The 25,909-nt window shown below is 40.1% G+C and overlaps 1 protein-coding gene across 26 annotated transcripts in view; it reads right to left on the bottom strand.

Moving 5' to 3' along the window:
- Window positions 1-25,379, bottom strand: part of CDC14B (cell division cycle 14B) — a 164,754-nt gene extending 139,375 nt beyond the window's left edge. For 13 of the 26 annotated variants that reach the window (XR_015131926.1, XR_015131925.1, XR_015131927.1 and 10 more), the window contains exons 1-2: window positions 24,752-25,053; window positions 16,009-16,035 (exon numbers count right to left, since the gene is read on the bottom strand). Coding sequence is in view for 19 of the 26 variants with exons in the window: in XM_086315536.1 (XP_086171662.1) it covers window positions 16,009-16,035; window positions 24,752-24,911 (187 nt within the window). In the remaining 7 variants the exon portion in view is untranslated. Of the gene's footprint in view, window positions 1-10,660; window positions 11,541-11,778; window positions 11,813-16,008; window positions 16,036-24,751 lie in introns of those variants that run through there. The other 13 variants (XR_015131928.1, XM_086315538.1, XM_086315547.1 and 10 more) reach the window with 4 other exon arrangements.
- Window positions 25,380-25,909: the final 530 nt, after the last annotated feature.

Below are 25,909 nucleotides of genomic sequence, written 5' to 3' on the forward strand. Positions count from 1 at the left end.
GTTACCCAGGGCTGGAATGAAGAAGGTGAAAGGAATGGGAAGTCATTGCTATTAGGTACAAGGTTTCTTTCTTGAGTAACAAAAATGTTCTAAAATTAGATTATGAGAATAGTCATACAACTCTGTAAACATACTATTTATCCCCCAAAATAATATTTTAAAAAAATATTTAGTATTGAAATACTACATAAAATGTACAGGAGAAGGCAATGGCACGCCACTCCAGTACTCTTGCTTGGAAAAATCCCATGGACGGAGGAGCCTGTTAGGCTGCAGTCCATGGGGTCGCTAAGAGTCGGACACGACTGAGCGACTGAGCGATTTCACTTTTCACTTTCATGCATTGGAGAAGGAAATGGCAACCCACTCCAGTGTTCTTGCCTGGAGAATCCCAGGGACGGGGGAGCCTGGTGGGCTGCCGTCTATGGGGTTGCACAGAGTCGGACATGACTGAAGGGACTTAGTGTTAAAATGTACTACAAAAAATAAACCACTGAAATGTACACTTTAAATGACTGGATTATATGGTATGTGAATTATATCTCAAAGTGCTTTTATCTTTTAAATAGAGCAAAAAAAAAAAAAAAAGACACAGAGGCTACAAAAAAAGGTTTAAATTGAGCTTTTCTAAAAATGAAAACTACAATCTATGAGATAAAATTACATTGGATTTGATTAATGGCTGATAAAAAAAATAGGAAAATATTAGTGAATTTTAAGGCATAGTAGTAAACCTATCCAAATGAAAGTGAGAGGGGAAAAAAAAAATCCAAAAAAACTGAACCATCAGTGAGCTCTTGGGCAGCTTAAAATGGCCTAATATATATATTTTTTAAAGGCTTAATATATAAGTAATTGTATATTAAGGAAGGGGAGCAGGCAGAAAAAAATATTTAAAGAAATAATAGTTGAAAGTTTCCTAAATTGATAAACTCTTTAAACTGACAGATACAAGAAATTCAAAGAGTCTTAAGCACAAAGTGAAGGAAAATATGCCATAATCAAATTCTCAAAACCAGTGATAAAGAGAAAATCTTAAAAGCAGCCAGAGGGAAAAGTATGCATTACATCAGAGAAACAAAGATAAGGATATCAGATTCCTTGTAGGAACCAATGTAAGTGACAAGACAACAGAACAAGGTCTTTAAAAGTGCAGAAAGAAAAAAGAGAAAGGCCAACCTTGAATCCCATACTCAGCAAAAACCTTTCAAAAGTAAAGGCATTTTTAAACACTCAAAAGATAAAAGAGATCTGAACTATAAGAAATGTTAAAAAAAAATCCTTCAGGCAGAAGGAAAATGATACCTTTTGGAATTCTGGCTCTACACAAAGGAATGAAGAGCACTAGCAATGGAAACCACATGGTAAATACATAAGATTTTTCTCAATTATATCTCTTTAATAGCTGATTGTTTTAACAAAAGTAAAAACAATGTATCATGGGGTTTATAATATACATGTAAGTAAAATGCTTAAGAACAGCAGCATACAGCCCAGGGTGGGAGAAATTAAACACCTAACAATTACTTAATCACTTTGTTGAGATAAAGTTATGACTTAAAATCCAGAAGCCATAGAGGAACAAGTAGCCGATTCCCTTACAGATTTTGTGTGGCAAAACATATCACAATCACAACTCTAAGATAATCAAACGGCAAATGACAAACAGAAAACACATTTGTAAATCATCACAGATAATAATTTCCTAGTAATATACATGGGGTTCCTGGAACCAATCCCCAATGGATACTAAGGGACAACAGTATTTACCTATCCATAATATCAAGTCCTAACTGGTTAGGACTCCATGCTTTCCCTGCCAAGGATCCAGATTCAATCCCTGGTCAGAGAACTGGGATCCCACAAGATGTGCGGCGGGGCCAAAAATAATACAAAACAAACCAAATAAACCAAGTTTTAAAAACTATGAAAAGGTACTTTATGAAGGGACAAAGGGGATGAAGAGGGGTTATTCTAAATAGAGCTTATATTTACAACCTAGAAACCATGATAGGAATCCATGGCTTACAACCTATAAATATTTCTACCAATTTTATGAAAATTAATGTACATTTTCCTCAGTAGAGGAGCCACAAAGAAATACATTATTATATATCCATATACTGAAATAATATACATCCTCTAAGACATATTTGAAAGCAAAAGTGAAAGTCAGTCTTGTCTGACTCTTTGCAACCCCATGGGCTGTATAATCCATGGAATTCTCCAGGCCAGAATATTGGAGTGGGTAGCCTTTCCCTTCTCCAGGGTATCTTCCCAACCCAGGAATCCAACAGGGATCTCCTGCACTGCAGGTGGATTCTTTACCAACTGAGCTATCAGGGAAGACATATTTAGACACATACTTATTTTTAGGACAATGAAAGATTCTGCTGTAACATAAGTGGAAAAAAGTAATGATAAAATTATTTCATGTTTATCTTATTCATATGAAAATATATCTCTTTACAGAGATACAAATATACACTGAACAATCTAATAGGCTAACTGTGGTAGTCATTAATGTTGTTCACCTAAAAGGCACCTTCCTGTCTCACTGTGGTTGGGTGGGACCAAGCGATAATTCTAGCCAATGAACTATAATGAAAATGGGTATTTAATTGTTGATCAAGACACTCCACAGCATTCTTGTCCCCTCTGGCACAGAGACCAGCTGTATTAGAGACTGTTCTGCTTATAAGCCTCAGTTCCCAAACAATTACAATAAGCAGAAACCCTTGCCAATCCACCATGGCTGTGAAACAGAAAGAAGAATTAAATCTTTCTTTTAAACTAAGGGCTTCGGTCCTGGCTCAGCTGGTAAAGACTCTGCCTACAATGCAGGAGAAAGTGAAAGTGAAAGTGAAGTCGCTCAGTCCTGTCTGACTCTTTGCGACCCCATGGACTGTAGCCTACCAGGCTCCTCCCTCCATGGGATTCTCCAGGCAAGAGTACTGGAGTGGGTGGCCATTTCCTTCTCCAGGGGATCTTGCAGGAGACCTGGGTTCAATTCCAGGGTTAGGAAGATCCTCTGGAGAAGGGAACAGCTACCCACTCCAGTATTCCAGTATTCTGGCCTGGAGAATTCGATGGACTACACAGTCCACGGGGTCACAAAGAACCCAACATGACTCAGTGACTTTCACTGTCACTTTAAACGGCTGAGATTGAGAAGGAGCTTATTACTACAGTATGCTGCTAAGTTGCTTCAGTCGTATTCGACTCTGTTGCGACCCCATGGACTGCAGCCTACCAGGCTTCTCCGTCCATGGGATTCTCCAGGCAAGAACACTGGAGTGGGGTGCCATTTCCTTCTCCAATGCATGAAAGTGGAAAGTGAAAGTGAAGTCGCTCAGTCGTGTCTGACTCTTAGCGACCCCATGGACTGCAGCCTACCAGGCTCCTCCATCCATGGGATTTTCCGGGCAACAGTACTGGAGTGGGGTGCCATTGCCTTCTCCCTTACTACAGTATAACCAAGCCTAAACTAACTGATAGAGACCACTCATGCTAGTAAAATCACTGATCTTTTTCTTTTCTTTATGTGATGTCTTTTTAAAAACGAGCACCTATATCTTAAGAGACTTTATTTGGAGGTGGAGGACAGACACGGGTTTTAGCATGGGCCTTAGCATGAAGCAGACACTGACGTAACTCAGAGGCTTTTATCATCACATCTTAATTTAGAGCAGCTTGAAAGCATGACCAACTAGGATCTTCCAGTTTGCTTTGTTCCAATTCTGTGCTCACTGAGCAACCTAAGAACAGTAAAGAAAAAAAAAAAAAAAGGCAAGGTACAGATCAGTGGGAATAATGGACCATAATTTGCATGCGAGGATACAAACATATATACATCTGCACACACAAACATACATATATTTGTAAACACATAGAAAACCTCTGGTAAGTCATAGAGGAGGTCAAGCTTTGCCAACTGATCCTGAAGAGGGGAAATAAGCCACTAGGTGACAGATGAGAGTGGGAATCTTACTCTCTGCTGTTTATCCTTTTGTAGCTTTTAAATTGTGAACCATGTGCATGTATTATCTATTCAAAAAATAAAAAAAGGAAAAACAGGCAACTCTAGGTGAAGAGTATACTGAGTGCCGTTTAGTGGGCCATATTTCTTTTTTTTTTTTCTTTTTTCTTTTTTCCTTTTTATTTATCTGTTTTGAGAATAATCAGCCCTGGAGAAATAAGTGTCCTGATTGACTGACCGCTGTCACAAGGAGAGGGTCGTAAATTGTCAGCAGGCCCCCCTGGCCAGAAGATGATGTAACACCCCTAAGACCTCTGTATACATTTGTCTGAAGCACCTGACTTTAATAAAAGTCAGGACTGCTGTCCCCATGTGACTTTTGTATAACATCTCAGTGTATAAAAACAGACTCTGGAAAATAAAGAATTGGGATCAGTTTCTCGAAATACTGGTCTCCCCATGTCGCTCTCTCTCTCACTCTGGTTGAGTCTCCATCTGGAGCACGGAACCCACCATGCTTACTAATTATGCCTGGGCTTCTAAGATCCGACCGGGGAGGCCTCAGTGTCTCCTCTCCTTCGGGAGAACGGAAGGACGCCTGCGGCCTATGTAAGTGGTGCAAACTTCTTGTCTTGAAGTTTTATTGGTCTCCCGCGTAAACCAAGCTACTCAGCCTCTTTTCTCCACTGAATTTTCCTACTGAGCTATCCTCATCCTATTACTCTTTATATCTTTGATAAAATATTTAAATAAATAGGTCGCCGACGCCATCCCCGCTTCGAATACCCTGGATCAGCCGGGGCAGGACCCCGGCAGGTGGCGCCCGATACAGGGACGATTCGAAGGTAGGTCCCCAACCCTTTCCCCCAGTGTTGAATTTTAGGGACGGATAGGACCCCACTCAGGGTGCCGCGGACCCCCCTGTAGGATAGACAGGGCGAGTAGGAGTGGGAAGTGTTGAAAGTGTTAAAGAGTTAGAGAGAAAAAATGGTTTCTGAAGTTAAAAGGCCAAAGAAAAGCCTGATCTTTTGAAAGCTAAAAGCTTTATCTTCTATTATATTTAACTTTCTGACATGGATAACACTGAAACTAAGAATGGCAACTCTTTATACAAGTAATCTTGAAACTGTTAAAGAGGCTACTGTTAATTTAGATACTTGGGTGAAGGTAAAAAACAACTAAAAACTTATCCTATAAATATGATTAAAAATGTTCTGGACCCTCATCATGAGGCTGTGGGATGACCTATGGGAGAGGCTATAGCGGTGGATGGTAGTGGGTCTCCACCTTCTGCGCAGATCATATTTTCTGCCATTGACAAGGAAGAGGAGGGACACTGTGCTCTACCTCCCGAGGAGTGAGAGGGCTTACAGGACGCTGCGGCCGGGCGCCCTGGCGAGCCCCCTCTCCCTCTACACAAACCTTTAAAAATTTGTCCAACAATTTCTGATTTAAGGCAACTACTCCACCTCCGCTTGCACCTCCCAGGGCCTAAAAATTCCCCAGTTTACATCCAAAGTCTCCCAGAGCATTGCCTAAAGCTGAAAAAGATAAAAAAGATTTCTCTTAAATAAAGGAGCTTTTAAAAAATACACAATATACAGAGCCTGCTCCTTGCAGGAAACCCCCTCAGGGGGGCCTCACCCAAGCAAAAAATAAAAATAAAAAATAAAAAAGTGAAAAAGAAAAAAAGAAAATAGAGAAAGATCTAAAGATAGAGAAAAAGCTAAAGAGTGAAAAGGAGAGAGGAACGGAGGAGGAAGGAATCAGGGAATGCAGCAAGATAGAAAAAGGAAAAAAGGAAGTTAGAAAAAGAGATACAGAGAGAAAGAGAGGGAGGAGGAAAGAAAAAGTTAGAGAGAAAGAGGGTAAAGGAAAAGAAACGAAAGAAAGAGAAGGTAGTAAGGCGAAAGTAAGGAAGAAGGGAGAATGAAAGAGGGAAACAAGAAGGAAATGATAGAAAGTAAAAGAGAAGAGAAGAGGAAGGAAAAAAGATAGAGTGAGGGAAAGAAAACGAGAAAGATTTAAAGAGAAGAAGGAAGAAAAAATCAGCAGAGGAGAGAGGAGAGGACTTACAGGACACTGTGGCCAGACGCCCTGGCGAGCTACCTCCCCCTCTGCGCAAACTTTAAAAAAAAAAAACAAAAAAACTTATCCACCACTTTCTGATTTGGGGCGATAGCTGCCGCCTCTGTTTGCGCCTTCCAGGGCCCAAGAGTTCCCCACTTTGCCCCCAAAGCCTCTCAAAGTGTTGCCTAAGCCTGAAAAAGATCTGGGCCATATTTCAAAACCAGAAAGCCTAACAAAGGGGCTTGCATGGACCAATGATAAACATGTCAGGAACCTAGGATCAGGAATGCACCTCAAGTACAAGGAACAGGATTACGTAGGGCAGGACAGATCCGCAGCACTAGTTCTTCTAATAGGTTCTAAAAGCTGCCCACTCATATTCAGGAAAATGATGAAAAATTATCTCTAATGTCTCCAAAGTTAAGGCTTTTAATAATGAATCTTGATCTTCTGTGAAAGCTTCAGCATTGTTAAATTCCACCTCTTAACAAGATTCCCATCCCCCCACTGCCCCCCCCCAACAGACTGAATTACTGTTTCCAAAGAAAATGAAAATGACCTATGCAAAGCTTTATTTATATGTGAAAAGCATCCAAAAGTAGGAAAAGAACTCTTATTTACACTACATAAGGTAAACTGTAATTTCCCCTACTTTGTATCTGTGTAACACTTTGTATACACATTATACAGTGATGTTAAACTCTTGAGCAATCATTAATAAATCAATAGGTTTATTTATCTTGAACCATTCACAAGAGTACCTAACACTCGCTACCTGGCTTTACTAGAAATAAATGACATATGGTAGCTGACTTCATAGGCACAAACTCCATTTAGACGAGGATGAGGAGTTCCTGGAAATGGCACTTGCACAGAATCCGCAGCATCCAAAGAGATCAGATCTGGCTTTCTACACCTACAATGGCTCAGCTCCTTCCAATCTCATCACATTCACTGAAGTCAGGACTGTCTCTGGTCCTAATTTTTCTAGATGCTAACTGCACAACTGGGAGTTAAACCTCCAAGGTACAGTGCTCTTTATTAAGCTTTGCATTAATTCAAATAATTAATTAATAATTATCATTGGTCCATGCAAGCCCCTTTGTTAGGCTTTCTGGTTTTGAAATATGGCCCAGATCTTCTCCAACTATCCTTTTTTTTTTTTCTAATTTTATTTTATTTTTAAACTTTACATAATTGTATTAGTTTCGCCAAATATCAAAATGAATCCGCCACAGGTATACATGTGTTCCCCATCCCGAACCCTCCTCCCTCCTCCCTCCCCAAACCATCCCTCTGGGCCGTCCCAGTGCACCAGCCCCAAGCATCAAGCATCCAGCATCGTGCATCGAACCTGGACTGGCAACTCGTTTCCTACATGATATTTTACATGTTTCAATGCCACTCTCCCAAATCTTCCCACCCTCTCCCTCTCCCACAGAGTCCATAAGACTGTTCTATACATCAGTGTCTCTTTTGCTGTCTCGTACACCGGGTTATTGTTACCATCTTTCTAAATTCCATATATATGCGTTAGTATACTGTATTTATGTTTTTCCTTCTGGCTTACTTCACTCTGTATAATAGGCTCCAGTTTCATCCACCTCATTAGAACTGATTCAAATGTATTCTTTTTAATGGCTGAGTAATACTCCATTGTGTGTATGTACCACAGCTTGCTTATCCATTTATCTGCTGATGGACATCTAGGTTGCTTCCATGTCCTGGCTATTATAAACAGTGCTGCGATGAACATTGGGGTACACGTGTCTCTTTCCCTTCTGGTTTCCTCAGTGTGTATGCCCAGCAGTGGGATTGCTGGATCATAAGGCAGTTCTATTTCCAGTTTTTTAAGGAATCTCCACACTGTTCTCCATAGTGGCTGTACTAGTTTGCATTCCCACCAACAGTGTATGAGGGTTCCCTTTTCTCCACACCCTCTCCAGCATTTATTATTTGTAGACTTTTGGATCGCAGCCATTCTGACTGGTCCAACTATCCTTAATTACACACAAATCTTTACATCTTGTTTCCTTAAACAATTCCTTGCAAAGGCCTCTTTAAGCTTGCATCTTACAGCTTAGTACTTTCCTGTTGGGTCTTTCTAACACACTCTGTCATAGCACTCTGTCATAATGCTTGCCTTTTCTCAACATTTGCAATCAAAATTGCCCCACCAGGACAAAGCAGTGACAATAACACATTCAACTCAGATAGTGGTTGAGGGCTAAGTAGCTAAGAATACACTAGTAGCACTAAGCTCACGCAGAAAAAAATTTAACTATACCATAACCAACTGCAGGGGTCACCCGCCTATTCTCCCCTTCTCAGCACATAATCTAATGATACCAACATTCTTTCAGGACCTTCTCCCACCTGCAGAGCCCATCTGGGCTGCTCTCACAGCACTTCAAAATTATCACTCACCCTCTGAGCTACTAATGTACAAATATCCCTCAGCTCCCTCCACCCTCACTTGTTCTATAGTGGCTCCCAGATTTCCGGTGGGCTCAAACTTCAGCTACCACAACAGAAACTTGCTTGACAATGAACTGTCTATGGCCTGCACCTCCTGACCCTCTCACTTACCTATTCACTCTACTTTGACAACTGCCTGGGACCATCTCCTAAAGAAAGTACTTGCCTTGGAATCCTTAACTCAGTCTGTTTGCAGGGTACAGGTACAAGAAACAAGACACTGACTGCAGTTTCATGTATGCCTATTTATAACTAGTAAAATGCTTTGATGACAACAACAAAGCAGTACTACATATGGCTAAGTTAAATGGGTTGTGTAAAAGGTACACCAAAATTTGGCATTATTTAAAAATTGCTTTTGAGGCAAAAAGGGCTTCCCTGATAGCTCAGCTGGTAAAGAATGTGCTTGCAGTTCGATTCCTGATTCAGGAAGATCCGCTGGAGAAGGTATAGGCTACGCACTCCAGTATTCTTGGGCTTCCCTTGTGGCTCAGCTGGTAAAGAATCCACCTGCAATGAGGGAGACCTGGGTTCGATCCCTGGGTTGGGAAGATGCCTTGGAGATGGGAAAGGCTACCCACTCTAGTATCCTGGCCTGGAGAATTCCATGGACTGTAGAGTCCATGGGGTTGCAAAGAGTCGGACACAACTGAGCAACTTTCACTTTCACTTTGTGGCATAAAACAACAAAATTTATTAATCCTATTCATAAATCTTTATGTTAGAATAATACTCGTTTTTTTTAAATAATTTTAAAATACCATCCTTAATCCAAAGCATGGATTTTTTAAAATCCAAGTTTATTGCTTAGCCTTTGGAATATTTAACATTTTTATTTTAGAAATTCCCAAAAGTATTTAAAAAAAAAATCCTTTAGCACTGAGCCTGGTAATGGTTGTTTTTTGAATCTATTAATTTAGCCTCTAAAAATGTATTTGTTCAAAATAATCTGAGTAGGTCCTATTAAATAATGCTTTAAGGTTTATCTCCCTTTTCCTGCCCTCTTGAGTAAGACAGATTTCATTAAATAAAGTATTTTTCCATTTTGGAGCAAAGTTGTTTTCACTCAAATTAACTGCAGTGTCTTGACATTTGTTACTATTGGAAAATAAGAGCAGGACACAAGGGGGAGGGAAGAAGAGGATATTTTCCCCATGCCGGAATAGAAACTATCTCCAGTCCCAGCAATCATCCTATATACACACAAACGTCACCAGAGTAGTGGCAATGGTACTGTCAGGAGGAAGGAGAAAGCAGACTTCTGTGTGTTACTATGATCAAGAACAGTTCCTGTGGGTTCAGCATGGGAATATTAGAGAGTCTTTTATAACACAGCTCACACCTCTTTTCCAAGTATCCTACTATTTCAGAGGCATCTGTCTTTGAGTGTCCATGGCATTCACAGATAAGTCCTCCATGCAATACAGATGATATAGAGAGATACTCATATATAGATATAGATATCACCAAGTTCCGTGTACTAATGTCACTTCCCAGAGATCCGGGGTCAACTATGAAATCTCTATCGCAGCTCTTGCAGGACCCATTGCAAGGAAGAAAATATAAAATGCACTCAAACATATCCTGAGTGGATTTTTACTTCAAGCCTTTTTAGTCACAATAGTTTAAAACTAGACTTTGTGTTAGATTTCCAGTTCAAGATGGCAGAGTAGAAGGATGTGTGCTCATCTCCTGCTGCGAAAGCACCAAATTTGCAACTAGCTGTTGAACAACCATTGACAGGAGGACACTGGAACCCACCAAAAAAAGATACCCCACGTCCAAAGACAAATTAGAAGCTACAACAAGACAGTTAGGAGGGGCACAATCATGATAAAATCAAATCCCATATCTGCTGGGTGGGCAACCCACAAATTAGAGAACAATAATGCCAAAGAAGTTCTCCCACTGCTGTGAACATTCTAAGCCCCACATCTGGCTTCTCAGCCTGGGGACAACAAAGCGAAGGGGGATCCCCAGGGAATCTGAAGGCTAGCAGGATTCGATTACAGGACTTCCACAGGACTAGGGGAAACAGAGATTCCACTCTCGGAAGGCACAAACAAAATCTTACATGCACCAAGACCCAGGGGAGTGGAGCAGTGACCCCACAGGAGACTGAACCAGACCTACCTGCTAGTGCTGGAGGGTCTCCTGTGGAGGCATCAGTCAGCAGTGGCTCACCGTGGGGACAGGCTCATTGGAAGCAGCAGTCCTGGAAGGGGCCCCTTGGCATAAGTCCTCTTGGAGGTCCCCACTAACCCTACCATAGAGCCCTACCCCAGGGCTGGGTTGCCTCAGGCCAAACAACTAACAGAGAGGGAGCACAACCCCACCCATCAGCAGACAACTGGATTAAAGTTTTACCAGAGCAAGACCCAGTTTTTCCATCTGCCAGTCCCTCCCATCAGGGAGCTGATACAACCCTCTTAGCCTCCTCCATCAGAGGGCAGACAGAAGAAGCAAGAAGAACCACAATCCCACAGCTAGAACAAAAACCACATTACAGAAACTTAAGCAGGATGAAAAAGCAAAAAGTTATGTGTCAGATGAAGGAACACAATAAAACCCCAGAAAAACAACTAAATGTAGTGGAGATAGGTAACCTTCCAGAAAAAGAACTTAGAATAATGATAGTGAAGATGATTCAGGATCTTGGGAAAACAATGGAGAAGGTGCAAGAAATGTTTACCAAAGACCTAGAAGAACTAAAGAACAAACAAACAGATGAATAATACACTAGAAGAAATCAACAGCAGAATAATTGAGGCAGAAGCACAGATAAATGACCTGGAGGACAGAATGGTCGAAATCACTGCTGCAGAACAGAATATAGAAAAAAGAATGAAAAAAATGAAGACAGCCTGAGAGACATCCGGGACAACATTAAATATACCAACATTCACATTACAGGGGCCTAAGAAGGAGAAGAGAAAGAAAAAGGACCTGAGAAAATATTGAAGAGATAGCAGCTGAAAACTTCCCGAACATGGGAAAGGAAATAACCAAGTCCAAGAAGCACAGAGAGTTCCAGGCAGGATAAACCCAAGGAGGAACACCCCAAGACATAAACTGACAAATCAAATGGACAAAAATTAAAGGCAGATAAAATATTAAAAACAACAAGGGAAAAACGACAAATAACATACAAGGGAACTCCCATAAGGTTATCGACTGATACCTCAACAGAAACTCTACAAACTAGAAGGGAATGGCGTGATATATTTAAAGTGATGAAAGAGAGAACTTACAATCAAGAATATTCTACTCAGCAAGACTCTTGTTCAGATCTGATGGAGAAATCAAAAGCTTTACAGACAAGCAAAAGTTAACTGAATTCAGCACCGCAAACCCAGCTTTACAACAAATACTAAAGGAACTTCTCTAGGCAGGAAATACAAGACAAGGAAAAGACCTACACAAAATAAGTCCAAAACAATTTAAAAAATGGTAATAGGATTATACATATTGATAATTACCTTAAATGTAAATGAATTAAATGCAGGAACCAAAAGACATAGACTGGCTGGGCAGATGAAAATACCTGCATGTATGCACTTCTACTTACCACATCACTCTACTTAATCCCCCAAACTGTATGTGACTATTTTATACTACTAGGTTAATCATGTTTCCATTATGGCTTGCAATTATAATAATCTTATAAGATCATTATTGCCACTATAATGATTTTATTTTTTGTGAAGCTATTGATTGTGAAAACTGATAAATGTCTTCTACTATTGTGATTTTTGCTTAATGCAATAACTATCATGATTGGTCAATAGAAAAATAATAGAATTCTGTATCACAAAAACTATCATTTAATAGAAAAACCTGTAATTACTTTTTAAAATCCAGATGCAAATCAGACTTATCTTGGAACTTTTCGAAAAATACAAATGCCCCGGTACTGTTTTTCTTCAAAGCTCCAGATGTGTTTCTAAGAAGCAGCCATGTTTAAAAACACCCGGACTATAGGATGATCTTTTATCTAGTTAGTTTCATTTTTTCTACTTCATATTCAGTGCTCCCATTTCATTTAGTTTATGTTTTCCAATCTGTCCGTTTCTTTTTTTTTTTTAATTTTCTTTATGTATGTAAATATAGAAAATATGTATATATTTTTTAAAACATATGAATTTTTGCTAGCTAAAAAGTTTATTATACTTTGATTCCACTTTTTGACTCAGTGTAAATAGAATGCTATATTTAAAATTTATATTCACTCAAAATTTTTATATACTTCCATGTATTTTGGCATCTAGTATTGCTGCTAAAAGTCTAGAAAGTTTTCTGTCTTAGTGATTAAAAAAAAAAATTGAATGACCCTTGAAACTTCTAATCCAATTCTGAGAATATAAAGAAATATTATGCTGTAAAAAAAAAAAGAAAAGAAAATTAATATGTAATACAGCATTATTAACTAAAGTACAGATTTTGCTCAAATCTCACAAAATTTTATGCCAGTGTACATTATTTGTTTTCATACATTACTCAAGACTCCACATTGTATTTAATTACATTGATCAGCTTCAGCTGCATGCAACAAATTCTGGTAAATTCTCTTTTTATTTTTATTCTATTACAAACATTTTCCAATTTTCCTTGTTATGGCTTCTTAGATATACCCCTCATTTTAAAAGCAGACATTTAATTTCCAAATACATGGGAGTTTTAAAAATATCTTTGATATTAACTTTTCATTTTTGATACTAATTTCTCATTTAAATGCTCTCTTCTCTGCAATCACTTTCTGTGTTTTTGCAGTCTTCTAACTTTATTGAGACTTTCAATGGCTAAGCCACTCTTCTGGTAAATGTCACACTGCACTTGAAAATATGTGGGTCATTTTCAAGTATCTTTTGATACTGATCTCTAACATAATTCCACAGTAATAAGAAAACACTCTGTGTATAATTTAAATACCTTTAGAGCATGAAATTTCTGCACCTGGTTTTATGTCTTTGGATATGTTCCAGTGTCTCTTAGCTTATAGTCTATGGGAATTTGAATTGAATTTGCATCCTACTATTGTGTGAAAATTGTATAAATCTTAATTATGTCGAATTAGTTCATAATGCTTTTCAGGTCTACTATATTCTTCTACTTCTCTTGTACATTCATTCTATTCATTTCTCAGAGTTTGATATTGAAACTCCAATTAAAAATCTTAATTTATCTACCAAAACAAACAATTATAATGTACAGTGGAACTATATGTAACTTTGTTCTGTATTTTCCAAGTTGCCTGTAAATGTGTTATCTTATTTTCATAATTTAAAAAATAAAAAAGAAAGATAAGAAAAATACAACAGAGAAAAAAAAAAAACAGTAGTTTCAAATTAGAATATAATAGTGGGGTTAAAATCCCAACCTCAGTTGTGTTTGCTAGCTAAATTCTAAGCTTTTTTGAGTTTATTGTCAAAAAGGAAATAAATGCATGTTAAGATGTTTGTTTCACTTGGTGCTTCCAAAAAGCTAATGACAGAAGTACAATATAAAATTCTAAGAGCAGTTGAGAACAGCTCCCAAAATGTAAAATCGTAATGTTAATTCTGTTACACATTCGAGTCAAAGCAATTCTTCCCCAGCACCTATAAAAGAACGTGAAAATCAGAATGCTTTTCAGTTTAAGTCACACACCAAATCTAGTTCTTAAAATATTTAGCCATCTTCATCTTTAGTGCCTCTAATTTAAGAAGCAATACTCAACTTAAAAGGTGCTCTGTAATTACCTCCTTTACCAATAAATAAGATATTCTTAAAAAGAAAACAAAGTATCTCATTTTAAATTATGTCCTATGTGACACTTTGACATTCAAATTAGAGATACATAATTAATTGGAATCTAGAACTTTCACTTTAGTTTTAGTAGATATAGTTTCAGTATATTATTAACCACATGCATATATTCATATTATATATATAAATATAATGACTAGTTATGTACCAAAATGAAGCTTTTTCTCGTTTCTTTTAAAGGTTAAAAACACGCATGAGAAAGACACCATAAGACAGATCATTTTCACCACATATTGAAAAAAATAATTAACTTTGTGTAGGAATTATCAGGTGACATTTCCATCACAAGTTTCTATAAAACTAATGCTGTTTAAGTCTAAAGAGCAAAATTACTTAATGATGACTTATTCCTTCATTGCCTGTCTTCATTGAGATAATGACTTAAGAGTATATTCCTTTCTCAATCTTTTAGTGATAACAAGCATGTTGTTAATAAATCTTCACATCCCCTCCTCCCTTCCTCAGTAACACTTGGCCCAGTGCCTTGTTCAAAGCAGTTGCTCAATAAATATTTGTTGAATAAATTCCATAGCACAACTTATACGAATACAAATGAGGATAAATGAGCAAAATGCAGAGAATGATTCAGCTGAGATGGTCCTAAAATAAAGGACTTTGCAGAATTCATAATCTGTAATGATATTATAGCATTATGGATTGGATATAAAAAGATCAATATCATAAATTGCATAGCAGTGCCAAGAAAGTAATTTTAGTTTCAAATTAGAACTTGAAGGAACAACAAATATCATCAGCATCAGGAACAAGATGTTTTTCTTTTGTGCAAAGTACATTGTCAACCAAATTTTAATAGTATAAAAGTGAACTATCTGAGAAATGAAATAAATATGCGATACTATGCAATTAGAATAAATTTACCCTGCCTAACTTGTTCAGCTTTTCAGACTGAAAGACAATTGGACCAAATTTTTGAACTGACTGGTGAATAAAGAACTCTAACAGAACTGCTCCTCTAGAATATGAATGATACTAAGAAAGGAGCTGAATAAAAGATGAAGAGAATAAAGTCAGAAAATGTTTAACTGAAAATAATATATGGGCCATTCAGATTTGTTCTTTTGGTAAATAACTGTAGTTGAAAATCAAAAAGAATCAGAATATTTTTAAAAAATAGGATATAAAAGAACTCCCCTGTTTCCAAAGTTCAAATTGGCATTTCATGAGATTTCCCTCTTATCAAACACTGTAAGATATATGCCTGGCCTCTAAGCAAAGAAATGCCAAGAAATAACTAACCTGCGGGGGGGCGGGGTGGGGATCAAGAACAGCTGTTACAATAGCTCATTCTAAGTATCCTTTCAGCAAATGCCTACAAAAGTGAGATTCATTTTAAATAAAAATTTAGTATTACCAAAAACATCTACCATCTAAAACACAGCATTCATAATTAACCCAACAAAATATCACAGAGACTACTTCCAGCATTACCTATAACAGAAACCAACAGAACTTTTCATATAAAGACAGATTTCAACTTAAGTTGTAAACATACGAAAGATACTTTACAGTTAAAAAAAAAACTAAAACTGCTACCTAAGACTAAAATTAAAACAAGCAAACAGGAAGGGACGGAACCAAGAGTCACGACTAACAGGTTAAATCTACAGTTTTAAAATCATCAAAGAACTGCAAAGTATAGTCAATGATCTGAATACCTTTGTTGGAGCAGAATCCATGAAAAGCTATAGAAAAAAAGAGAGAGAGAGAGAGAAGGGCTTAAAACTTTCAAATAAACTTGAGAATCGAGATGAGATGTACACATTCCAGTTAAATAACCTTGTATTTCAGAAGTTAAAATCAACTTCACTTTGGAAACTGTTTTCTAAGTTAATCCCTGGCTAATATGGTCAGCACTTCGAGAAATTAAATAAATTAGACTAAACAACCTTGGAGGCTAAAAATCAAAAACTGTAAAGAAACAGAATTTGAAAATTGGTTATCTCCTGCTGCACCACTTTCTTTGTCTTCAATACAATCTCTCCACTTTTCACCCTCAGCAACCCCTGCACCTACTTACCTCACTCATAAGGGTGTCTGACCTAAGTGAGGACCAGCTCTGACATAGAGATAAACGAATCTACCCAAGTTTTCCTTTCTATTTAAAGACAATTATAAAAGTAATTTTAATGTGAAGGCCTTAAAGGACTTACTAAGATCAAAAATATTCTGTAGCTAGCATGGGAAGAAAAACAAAATACTGGCTACTAAAATTATTTTTTCCCAGTGTAGTAAAAAAAAAAAAAAAAAGTAGATTTAAAGCTATCATTTCTTACCTTATTTATATTATTTTCTGACTCCCACCCCTTCCAAATAAATTAGGTTTCTGTGCCACACATTAAACATTAGAAAGGCCTCTTGAAAGGTAATTTGTTTTACCCAAAACAAACACCCTGTCTGCCAAGAGCACCACCAGTATCAACGCTTTTGGATCTGTGAAATATTCTTTAAAATGAAGGTACTAGAGCACAGTCAAGATTTAAGTTAGCCACTGTGAAAAATTTGTACTTCATCAGTAAATAATTAACTTTAAATAACCTTCTACCTGAGGCTCTCCCATGAGGTCTTTGCATTTTTTATGAAGAACTCCCCCACCCCCACCCCCCGTAAACTTGGTTGCGATTTAATAGTAAGCAATATATGAACTCTTTAGTATAATAAAAATACATAACAATAGCCTCAGAAGAGTTTTGTTTTATTCCTCCTCTTACAAGAAATCTTTGAAGAGAAACCGTTAATGTTTTTCCCAAGGCAGAGAAGATTATCAGCTCGGCGCCAAACCTCCTCCGCGGCTCTGACAAATACTGAGCCAGCCTCATCTGGAGCGTTTCTGCCCTAAAGATCACATTCAGAAGCAGGGGGAGGGACACACTGCATTTTCACTGTTCTGAGTCATCGAACCTTTTGTGCAAGCACACATATGAGGGAAATGTTTGATTCTGAGCCTGAAACCCTCCCAACCATGACTGACTGCCTCAGCATGCCCGCTGTACCCCCTGCCTTGCCCGCTGCTAGCACACTTGGTATACCAGAGACCATTTTAGGAGCCCTGGTTGTCATGGAGGCACCAGGCCAGGCACTTAACATGCGTCCCTTTCATTTCATTCTCCCAACAACTCTGCAGACTTTTTAAACAGAGGAGAGAATCCAGGCTCCAAAAGGTTATTGACAATCTAGCTGTGTTCAGTCCTTGAGTGGGGAGACACCAGCTTTCCCTGGTGTCCTTGAGCCTAACTACTAGAATTAGCTCTTTAAAAACTCTACCATCAGTTTTTCTTCCCCAAAGATTTCAACCATACTATGGGTCCCCTACAGGCTAGTTCTCATTCAAACCCTCCAAGTTCTATGGCTTCAAATAAGGCAGAAAACATCACCTCCATGAGAGCAGGAACTATCTCTAGCAGTAACTTATTTTAAGCACTTAAGGGGGGGTGGGCAGGGGGCGGGTAGGGATGGGGGAAGCCTGCCAGAGTAGGTATTCATTACATGTTGAAGGAATGAAATATCTGGAAAATTAGGGCTATAATGATGGCCAACTTGCAAAGTATTAGGTTGGTGAAAAAGTAATTGTGGTTTCAGATCATGAATTTTAAATCACTACAAATAGGCTCAAACACATCTTTGTTAAACAAAATAGGAACCGTGACAATCAACACGTTTTTGCCAACGAGAAATACGTTGGTTCATTCCTGTAGCGTAAAAAATCAGTGCTTCAGGATTTGACGAACTCTTGGAAAGCATTTTCTGCCTCCTGCTGGTTGTGGAAGCATTTTCCCTGCAAAAAGTTGTCAGGATGCTTGAAGATGTGGTAGTTGATTGGCAAGAGGCTGAGTAGGGCAGATGAGGCAAAACTTCATAGTCCAATTTGTTCAACTTTTGAAGCGCCGGTTGTACAGTGCGTGGTCAGGCGCTGTTGTGGAAAATTGGACCCTTTCTTGTGACCAAGGTTGGCTGCAGGTGTTGCAGTTTTTATCCAGCACATCTCAACAATTTGCTGAGCACACTTCTCAGATGTAATGATTTCAGACAGCTACAGTGGATCAGACCAGCAGCAGACCACCAAACGGTGTCCATGACCTTTCTCAGTGCAAGTCTGGCTTTGGGAAGTGCTTTGGAGCTTCTTCTCGGTCCAACTACTAAGCTGGTTGTTGCCAGTTGTCTATGAAATCCACTTTTTGTCACATGTCACAAGCCAATCAAGAAATGGTTTGCTGTTGTTGCATAGAATAGAAGACAACACTTCAAAATGACAATTTTTTTGATTTCCAGTCAGCTCCTGAGGCACCCACTTATTGAGCTTTATCACCTTTCCAATTTGCTTCAAATGCCCAAAGACCACAGAATGGCTTGAGTTCTTCGGCAACTTCTCATGTAGTTGTAAAAGGATCAATTTCGATGGTCCTCTCAATAGGCCGTTGTCAACTTCCAATGGCCAGCCACCACGCGTCTCATCTTCAAGGCTTTGTCTCCTTGGCAAAACTTCTTGACCCACCTCTGCACTGTACGTTCATTAGCAGTTCCTGGGCCAAATGCGTCACTCATGTTGTGAGTTGTTTCCACTGCTTTATGATCTATTTTGAACTCAAATAAGAAAATCACTTAAATTTGCTTTTTGATTTCCATAGTATAAAATAAACAGCAAGTAATAAGTCATTAGCAAAAAAAAAGCAAGACATACACATTAAAATGATGTATAACATAACCACATGTAAGAATATATCCCAATATCAAGCAGGAAAGTTCAACAATGTAAAATCACAATTACTTTCGTACCAACCTAATAGCGTGAGCTCAGAAGGACCTGTATTGTGTACTTAGTTTGCTTATTTTTCCAAGTTTACTAGATAATTATTCATCTCTCTAAATTTAACTTTATAAATACTATTTGTCTTGCATCATCTACTAAGTAGCAGAGGAATAACTAGATGTTCAATAAATCATTTATATATAACTGTGAAGCAGCTTTATCTGTCAGAAAGAATAAAAAGCAGGTAATCAAGACTTTCCCAAAAAGAAGTTGCATCAATTTTGCCAAAATAACATCTCGAATTCCTCAGAGGGAAAAATGGACAACTGTGAAATTTCTAGATAATCTCTTAAAAATCTTCCAGAAAACACCAGTCCAGTCAATTCAGAGTTCCCCCGAGACTATGTCAGAAATATCCAAGAAATGTCACTGGTATGCACCAGTGCCTTCCTTCCATCCTAAAAATCCACAAAGTGGTTTCCTTCTAGCTCTCTCCAACCCTAATGAAATCTGGGGAAATCCATTCTCATTCTAAGGCACAGAGCAGTTAATCTGTGTTGACTGTCGACTCCTAGCATTAATACCATCTCTGCAACCCAGTTATTCTACTTTCCCTTCATCTTTGTGCCCAAACACTCTATGTGGCAGCAACACTGAAACTGTGTTAAGTGTCTGCCTTTTTATTGTTGCCTAAGAATTAGACTCAAAGCAGATGACTAACATGATACCATCAGAAATAAAGATGCTGAAGAAATAAGCAAGTACACAAATCAAGAAAATAAATTCACACTATACACAGAGTAAGTATACACATGTTATGAATAAGAAGAAAAATGAACATTACAGACTTTGATGAGTTTCAGTTACTAAAACTCAGTAACCTAGTACATGAAACTCTTGAAGAAAAATTATTTCCTCTTTAATCAGTGCCCCAGGTTAACAGCATTCCTTTTCTATTAAGAAAACTATGCTTCTATCACTGCAAACAATGAATAATGCATGATTATTTTACACAGTAAGCATTCAATAAATTCTTGAACTAATGAATAAATTTTCCCTAATAATATCTAGCATGATTTTTAAAATCCTAAAAAGAAGGGGGGAGGAGCAATGCTGTATCTGTTCAATTTTATTTGATGAGTATCCAATACACCATGAATTGATGCTTTTAAATAACAACCCTGACCTCAATTAGAGCTTCTCCAATAAAATTATTTACTGTTACAATATACTCTTTAAACAGTAGAATATAATGGCAGACACTGAAAAAGAGTTTTTCTTCAATTTAAGACAAACCACCAAGAATATCTTTTAAGGCAGTAATTACTGTCAATTTTCTCTACTAGTCTGGAAAAAATTTTTAAAGTAAAATAAATTGAAGATGTGTACCAACTATTAAATCCTATAAATTATCAAACACAGAGATTATGCAGTAATGTATAGTCTTTAAATTTTGTTTCTGTATTAACAAAGAAGAAAGGAAATGTGCTATGTCATTTATGGAGGGCTCTATTTAAGGGACAAGAATACATAGCAATCAAAAAGATTCAGATTTCTGGCCTCAAGGAGGTTCACAGGAAAATAAAAAACCTGACTGGGGAATTTCCTGGTCATCCAGGAAATTCAAGTAGGGGAACTAAGATCCCACAAGCCTTGTGGCCAAAAAAAAAAAGAGCCTGACTGTGTCCAGCACTTTTTCCCTGGGTATTTCTCTCATCCAGATACCTAGCTCCAAATTCAACTAAAAGCCCTTCTCACTTCCCTTCTTCCTCCTGCTTCCTAACTGATAACTCATTAGGATCTTATCTTTAGCATTAATGTAAATAGTTTCTTTCACATGATTCACTGAAACTGCAGCAGGAAAACAGGTAAAATTCAAGCCACTGCATACGGCAAGAACTGAGTGAATGGCTAATGAGAGGTTGATGGGGTCTGCTTGGGAATAAAACCTGGGTCAATCTGCTCCTTCTAAGAGAAGTGCCCAGTTTATCAAGGAGGTGGGCCAGACAAATAGTGACCACATAACAAAGGACAGAGGAGAAGGCAATGGCACCCCACTCCAGTATTCTTGCCTGGAAAATCCCATGGACGGAGGAGCCTGGTGGGCTGCAGTCCATGGGGTGGGGTCGCTAAGAGTCGGACACGACTGAGCAACTTCGATTTCACTTTTCACTTTCATGCATTGGAGAGGAAATGGCAACCCACTCCAGTATTCTTGCCTGGAGAATCCCAGGGACGAGAGAGAGCCTGGTGAGCTGCTGTCTATGGGGTCGCACAGAATCGGACACGACTGAAGCGACTTAGCAGCAGCAGCAGCAACAAAGGACAGAGGAGCAAAAATAGAAATTAAACATTCCATGTTAAATGTACACACATGAAATACCCTGGGATCTATGGGAATTCAACTTACAGATAAAATAGATTGTAACAGAAATGTCAAGGGACCAAAGTTTTAAAAAAATTAAAAGTAATATATTTAAAGGCAGAGTGGGCAGAATAATGTATATTAATGTTTACAAACCAACCCCACTGGGAAAGAATCTTCACAATCCTATAACAAGTATTGGTGAATATGTGGAATAATTGATAATTGCTAGTGAGAATGCTGGTGGTACAGCTGCTTTGGAAAAAAGTCTGGCAGTTCATGGAGTTACCATGTGATCCAGAAATTCTACTCCTAGGTATATATCCAAAGGAATTCAAAACAAATGTCCACACAGAAACTTATACGTGAATGTTCATAGCAGCATTATTCATAATTGCCCTAAAAGTTCACTCACAAATGGATAAAACTGTATAAATCTGGCCTGGCCACTTTATGTTTACAGACACAGTCACACATGTAGGTAGATAAGCACACTGATGCTATCTGTGTGCAGTAAGGACTGGAAAACCTCCAAATAGCCATTTATTTATTAGCATTAAATAAATGACAATTAAGCCATACAATGCAACAATTTGTTGTTTAGCCACCGAGTCGTGTCTAACTCTTCTATGATCCCGTGAACTATAGCCCACCAGGCTCCTCTGTCCATGGGATTTCCCAAGCAAGAATACTGGAGTGGATTGCCATTTCCTTCTCCAGGAGATCTTCCCAACCCAAGGGTCAAACTAAAATCTCCTCCTGCGTTAGCAGGTGGATTCTTTACTACTGAGCCACCAGGGAAGCCCTACAATGGAACAATATGCAACCATTAAAGAGACCACTCTTCTGGGGAGGGGAGGGGAGTGCAAAAAAAAAAAAAAGAGAGAGAGAGAGAGAACAACTCTTGCTGGTATGGCACAATTTGCAGAAACTTAAATATGAGTAGAAAACTGAAGGGAAATAAGATGTTACCAGAAAGGGAGACTAATTATATTTATATATCTGTTTTGACTTTAAAAATGTGCATACACTATTTTCAGAAAACTGAGGGAAAAACAAATTGAGAAGGATGGTACCAGGTTGCCATTTGCTGAGGATGAGGTCTCAAGCCTTGCCTACAAGCCCAGTAAAAAGAAATCCCCACTTTGCATCCTAAGTTACTTTACTTATCACACCCAAACAAACTGATTTAGTACCATTTTTCCCAGGAAGACAAGACTGCCACTAAGGGACACATGGAGCAATTCTAGGGGAAGTTCATTTCCTCAACCCCCTGGGTTAATCTTACTGAGATTAGACCCGTCCGTTATGTGGGCTTGTAATATAAATAAGAGTATTGTGATTATATATGGTGCACCAATTCTTGCCTCAATATTCTGCTTGGTGATATTTTCTGATATTAATTCATTGATCACTACCTCAGTAGAGCAAGCCACACTGCATTTTTTTCTCCATAAAGAAGGAAAATTTACTCCAATGTCTTTGCTGACAGAAACTTCCTTTTAAACATAGACATTTAAAAGTATATATGTATACATTTAAATCCACATATCCTACTTTATGGTATTATACTTCATATCTATTTTGGTCTAAGCAGTAATTAAAACCAAATGAGGCAGTTCTACACGTACTAATACAAAACAATCCTTTTGCTAAGAAACACTGAAAACAATGTCCAAAACAATGCTGCGGTGCTTGGGTACGGTAGAGAATGTATACATGTAAACATGCCAGTCTATTTCTAGAAGGATTCACGAAAGACTAGCAGTGTAAGCTGCCTTCAGGTTTCGACACCCGGTTGCTGAGACCAACTTTTCTCTATATATAGTACTCCTGTTTACCTTTGGAATTAAGAATTCTGTACCAAGTAAGTGTTACTTGTCCTAAAATCAAATGTTATTCAACAAGGTCCTTCGAAGAGGTGTACATAACAAGACATAAGGACGGCGTGTGTCCTTCACCTGGGCCATCTCCTCGGCAGTGCACACCAGTGGGACCTGGGCGCAGGCTAAGCAAGAGGGCTTCACCTCCTACAGCGCCAGGCGCTAAGGTGGAGCTGGGCAGGTGCCAGTGAAGACACGGCCTTACAGCAACCTCTTCCTCCTCCCGCCTCCTCCAGTCCCCAGGGGCCTCTCATTCAATGTAGAAACCTTCCGCTCTACACTCTACTTTCTGTGAAATGCACCTTAGTTTCCAACTGCCCATCAATCTAAAAAAACATTTCTAATAAATTTCTGTGTTTGAACATTTTCTAAATTAATGTTCTGACCACTCCAGCTCACCTGGTTTATCAAAGGCTATGAGCGGGAAACAGTTTACATCAATAAAAACCCTACACACCGAGGTTTACACACTCCACGCCACAAATAACAGACTGAAAATTCCCTCAAAATGTAGACTAAGCTGGGCTGTTTACAAAGCGTTTCCACATACATCATCACATTTAACGCCTTCCACAAGCTTCAGGGTCAATCCTGGCAAACCCTACGGCTCCCAAATTGGATTTATAAAGTCTTCAAGACTTGTAGAAGAGGCACTAATAATAAAGCAGCTATCAAACGGCTGCTTTTCTACCTGCAATTTCTCAGAAGTGACAACTCTGGGCATTCATCACACTGAACGGTTCAAGTGCCATCAACGTGACATTCCTTCCAGAAGCAAGACAGGGGAATTATCCCGAGGTCTGGGGTGTGCTAGTGCGCGCGCTGGGGACAGGACGAGTGCAATGAGGACCAGGGCGAGGATCTGGCTTCCGCGCCCGGCCAAGGAACGCCGCCCCAGACGGGATTTCCCACAGATCAGCGGAGGTTTGGCAAACGCCAAATAAACACTGCAGCTCCGGTGCCGGAGCGTTCAGCGCGCTCGGGGAATCCTTTGGAGTGATTCGGAGGTTCAGACTCCTTAAGGGCCAACCGAGCTTGCAACCCTAGAGGCGGTATCAACTCGAATTTAGGAAAATCCCGAGGCGCCGAACAGACGCCAGCAATTTAGAAAGGTGACCCTCGGGCCATCCTTCTGGGGTAGGAGGATGCAAAACAGATAAAGTTACAGCTCTCAACAAACGCAGATGGGAACTCGGGGTAGGGGGGCGCTCCCAGAGCCAGGATCCTGAGGGGGGTGTGGCCACCCCCTGAAGGGGGCTTTTAGGGGGTGGCGTGGAGGCGTGTCAGTCGGCCCTGGGAGACGCCTCTGCTGCCTTGGGTGGGTGGGCTGGGACCCCCCCCCCGCCCCCCCGAGCCGGGTGCCGCGTGTTCCAGGCGCCCCGCCATGCTCTCGCTTGCCGGCTCACCGGTGATATCCAGGTACAGATCGTCCTGCTGGTCCAGGTGGTGCAGTTCCTGCGACGTGGAGCTGCGGCTCTTCTTCACTCCCGGAGAGGACAACGAGCACCGCCGCGAGCAGGGGGGCGCGGCGGCCCAGTTCGGCCGCCGCTCGCTCTTCCGCTTCATGGAGGCGGCCGCGGCCCGTCAGGGGACCACGACCATGGCCTCGCGCGCCCACTAGCCCGCCGAAGCCCCCGCCAACCCCGCGCGCGGGCGCTCGGGGCGGCGGGCGCGGAGCGGCGCTGCGGCGACGGCAGGCGCTGGCGGAGCCCGGCGGGAGGTGGCCGCGCGAGAGCCGGAGGAGGGGCCTGGCCCACCGCGCCTGCCCCGCTCCCTCCTGCGGCCGCCGCGGGACCCGCGCAGCAGCCCTCGCTACAGCGCCTCCTGCCGCTGCCGGCGCCCCCCAGCCCGCCCCCAGGTGCCCGCAGCCCGCTGGCGCGGCCGAGCCGAAGGTGCTGCCGCCAGCGGCTGGAGCTGCCCGGGATAACCGCGCGCGCCCACCGCAGCCACTGACGCTGCAGCGGAGGACCCGGAGCACAGCGGGCCGCGGCTCCTGGGGACCCCAGGAGGGCTGTTCCGTGGAGCTTCATTCACAAAAAAGGGCCCACAAACCTCCTCGGGGCCCGCAGACTGAGGCCTTTCATTGGTCAGCGGGGCGTGACGTCACGTAGATGGGGCTTTTCTACCGGCAGGTAGTTGGTGACGCCATAAAGAAAAGTCTGAGTGGTTCCGCCAATCAAAGATAAAAGTGTGCTCGTGACCCTTGGCAACCTCCCGTACTTTTCTGCTTCTTCTGTATTACCGGAGTGCCTAGACCCCAGTTCCTAACTTCCTAAATTTAGAGAGTCACCGAAGCTTTACACAGCCTAACAACTTAACTCCAGTTCTTTGGCATGTATATATATTTTAAGTATTTCTTCGTTTTCCCTGCAATTTTGCCGAGTGAAAGGGGCTCTTGCAATGGCTACTGGCTTGGAAGAGTATGAACTTCTTAAACTGTCTGCTGTTATTATAGACTTAAGGTAGAGTTGATTTCAGAACTTAGTAACTATTAAATCAGCTACGCTCTTTTTATTTCATTCTGACCCATGCCCACAATTCGAATAGACCAGGCAAAGGGCTAC

Source organism: Bos grunniens, chromosome 8 (genome assembly GCF_055505025.1).
Source record: "Bos grunniens cultivar Pamir isolate PY7600 chromosome 8, Bosgru_T2T1.0, whole genome shotgun sequence".
NCBI lineage: Eukaryota > Metazoa > Chordata > Mammalia > Artiodactyla > Bovidae > Bos > Bos grunniens.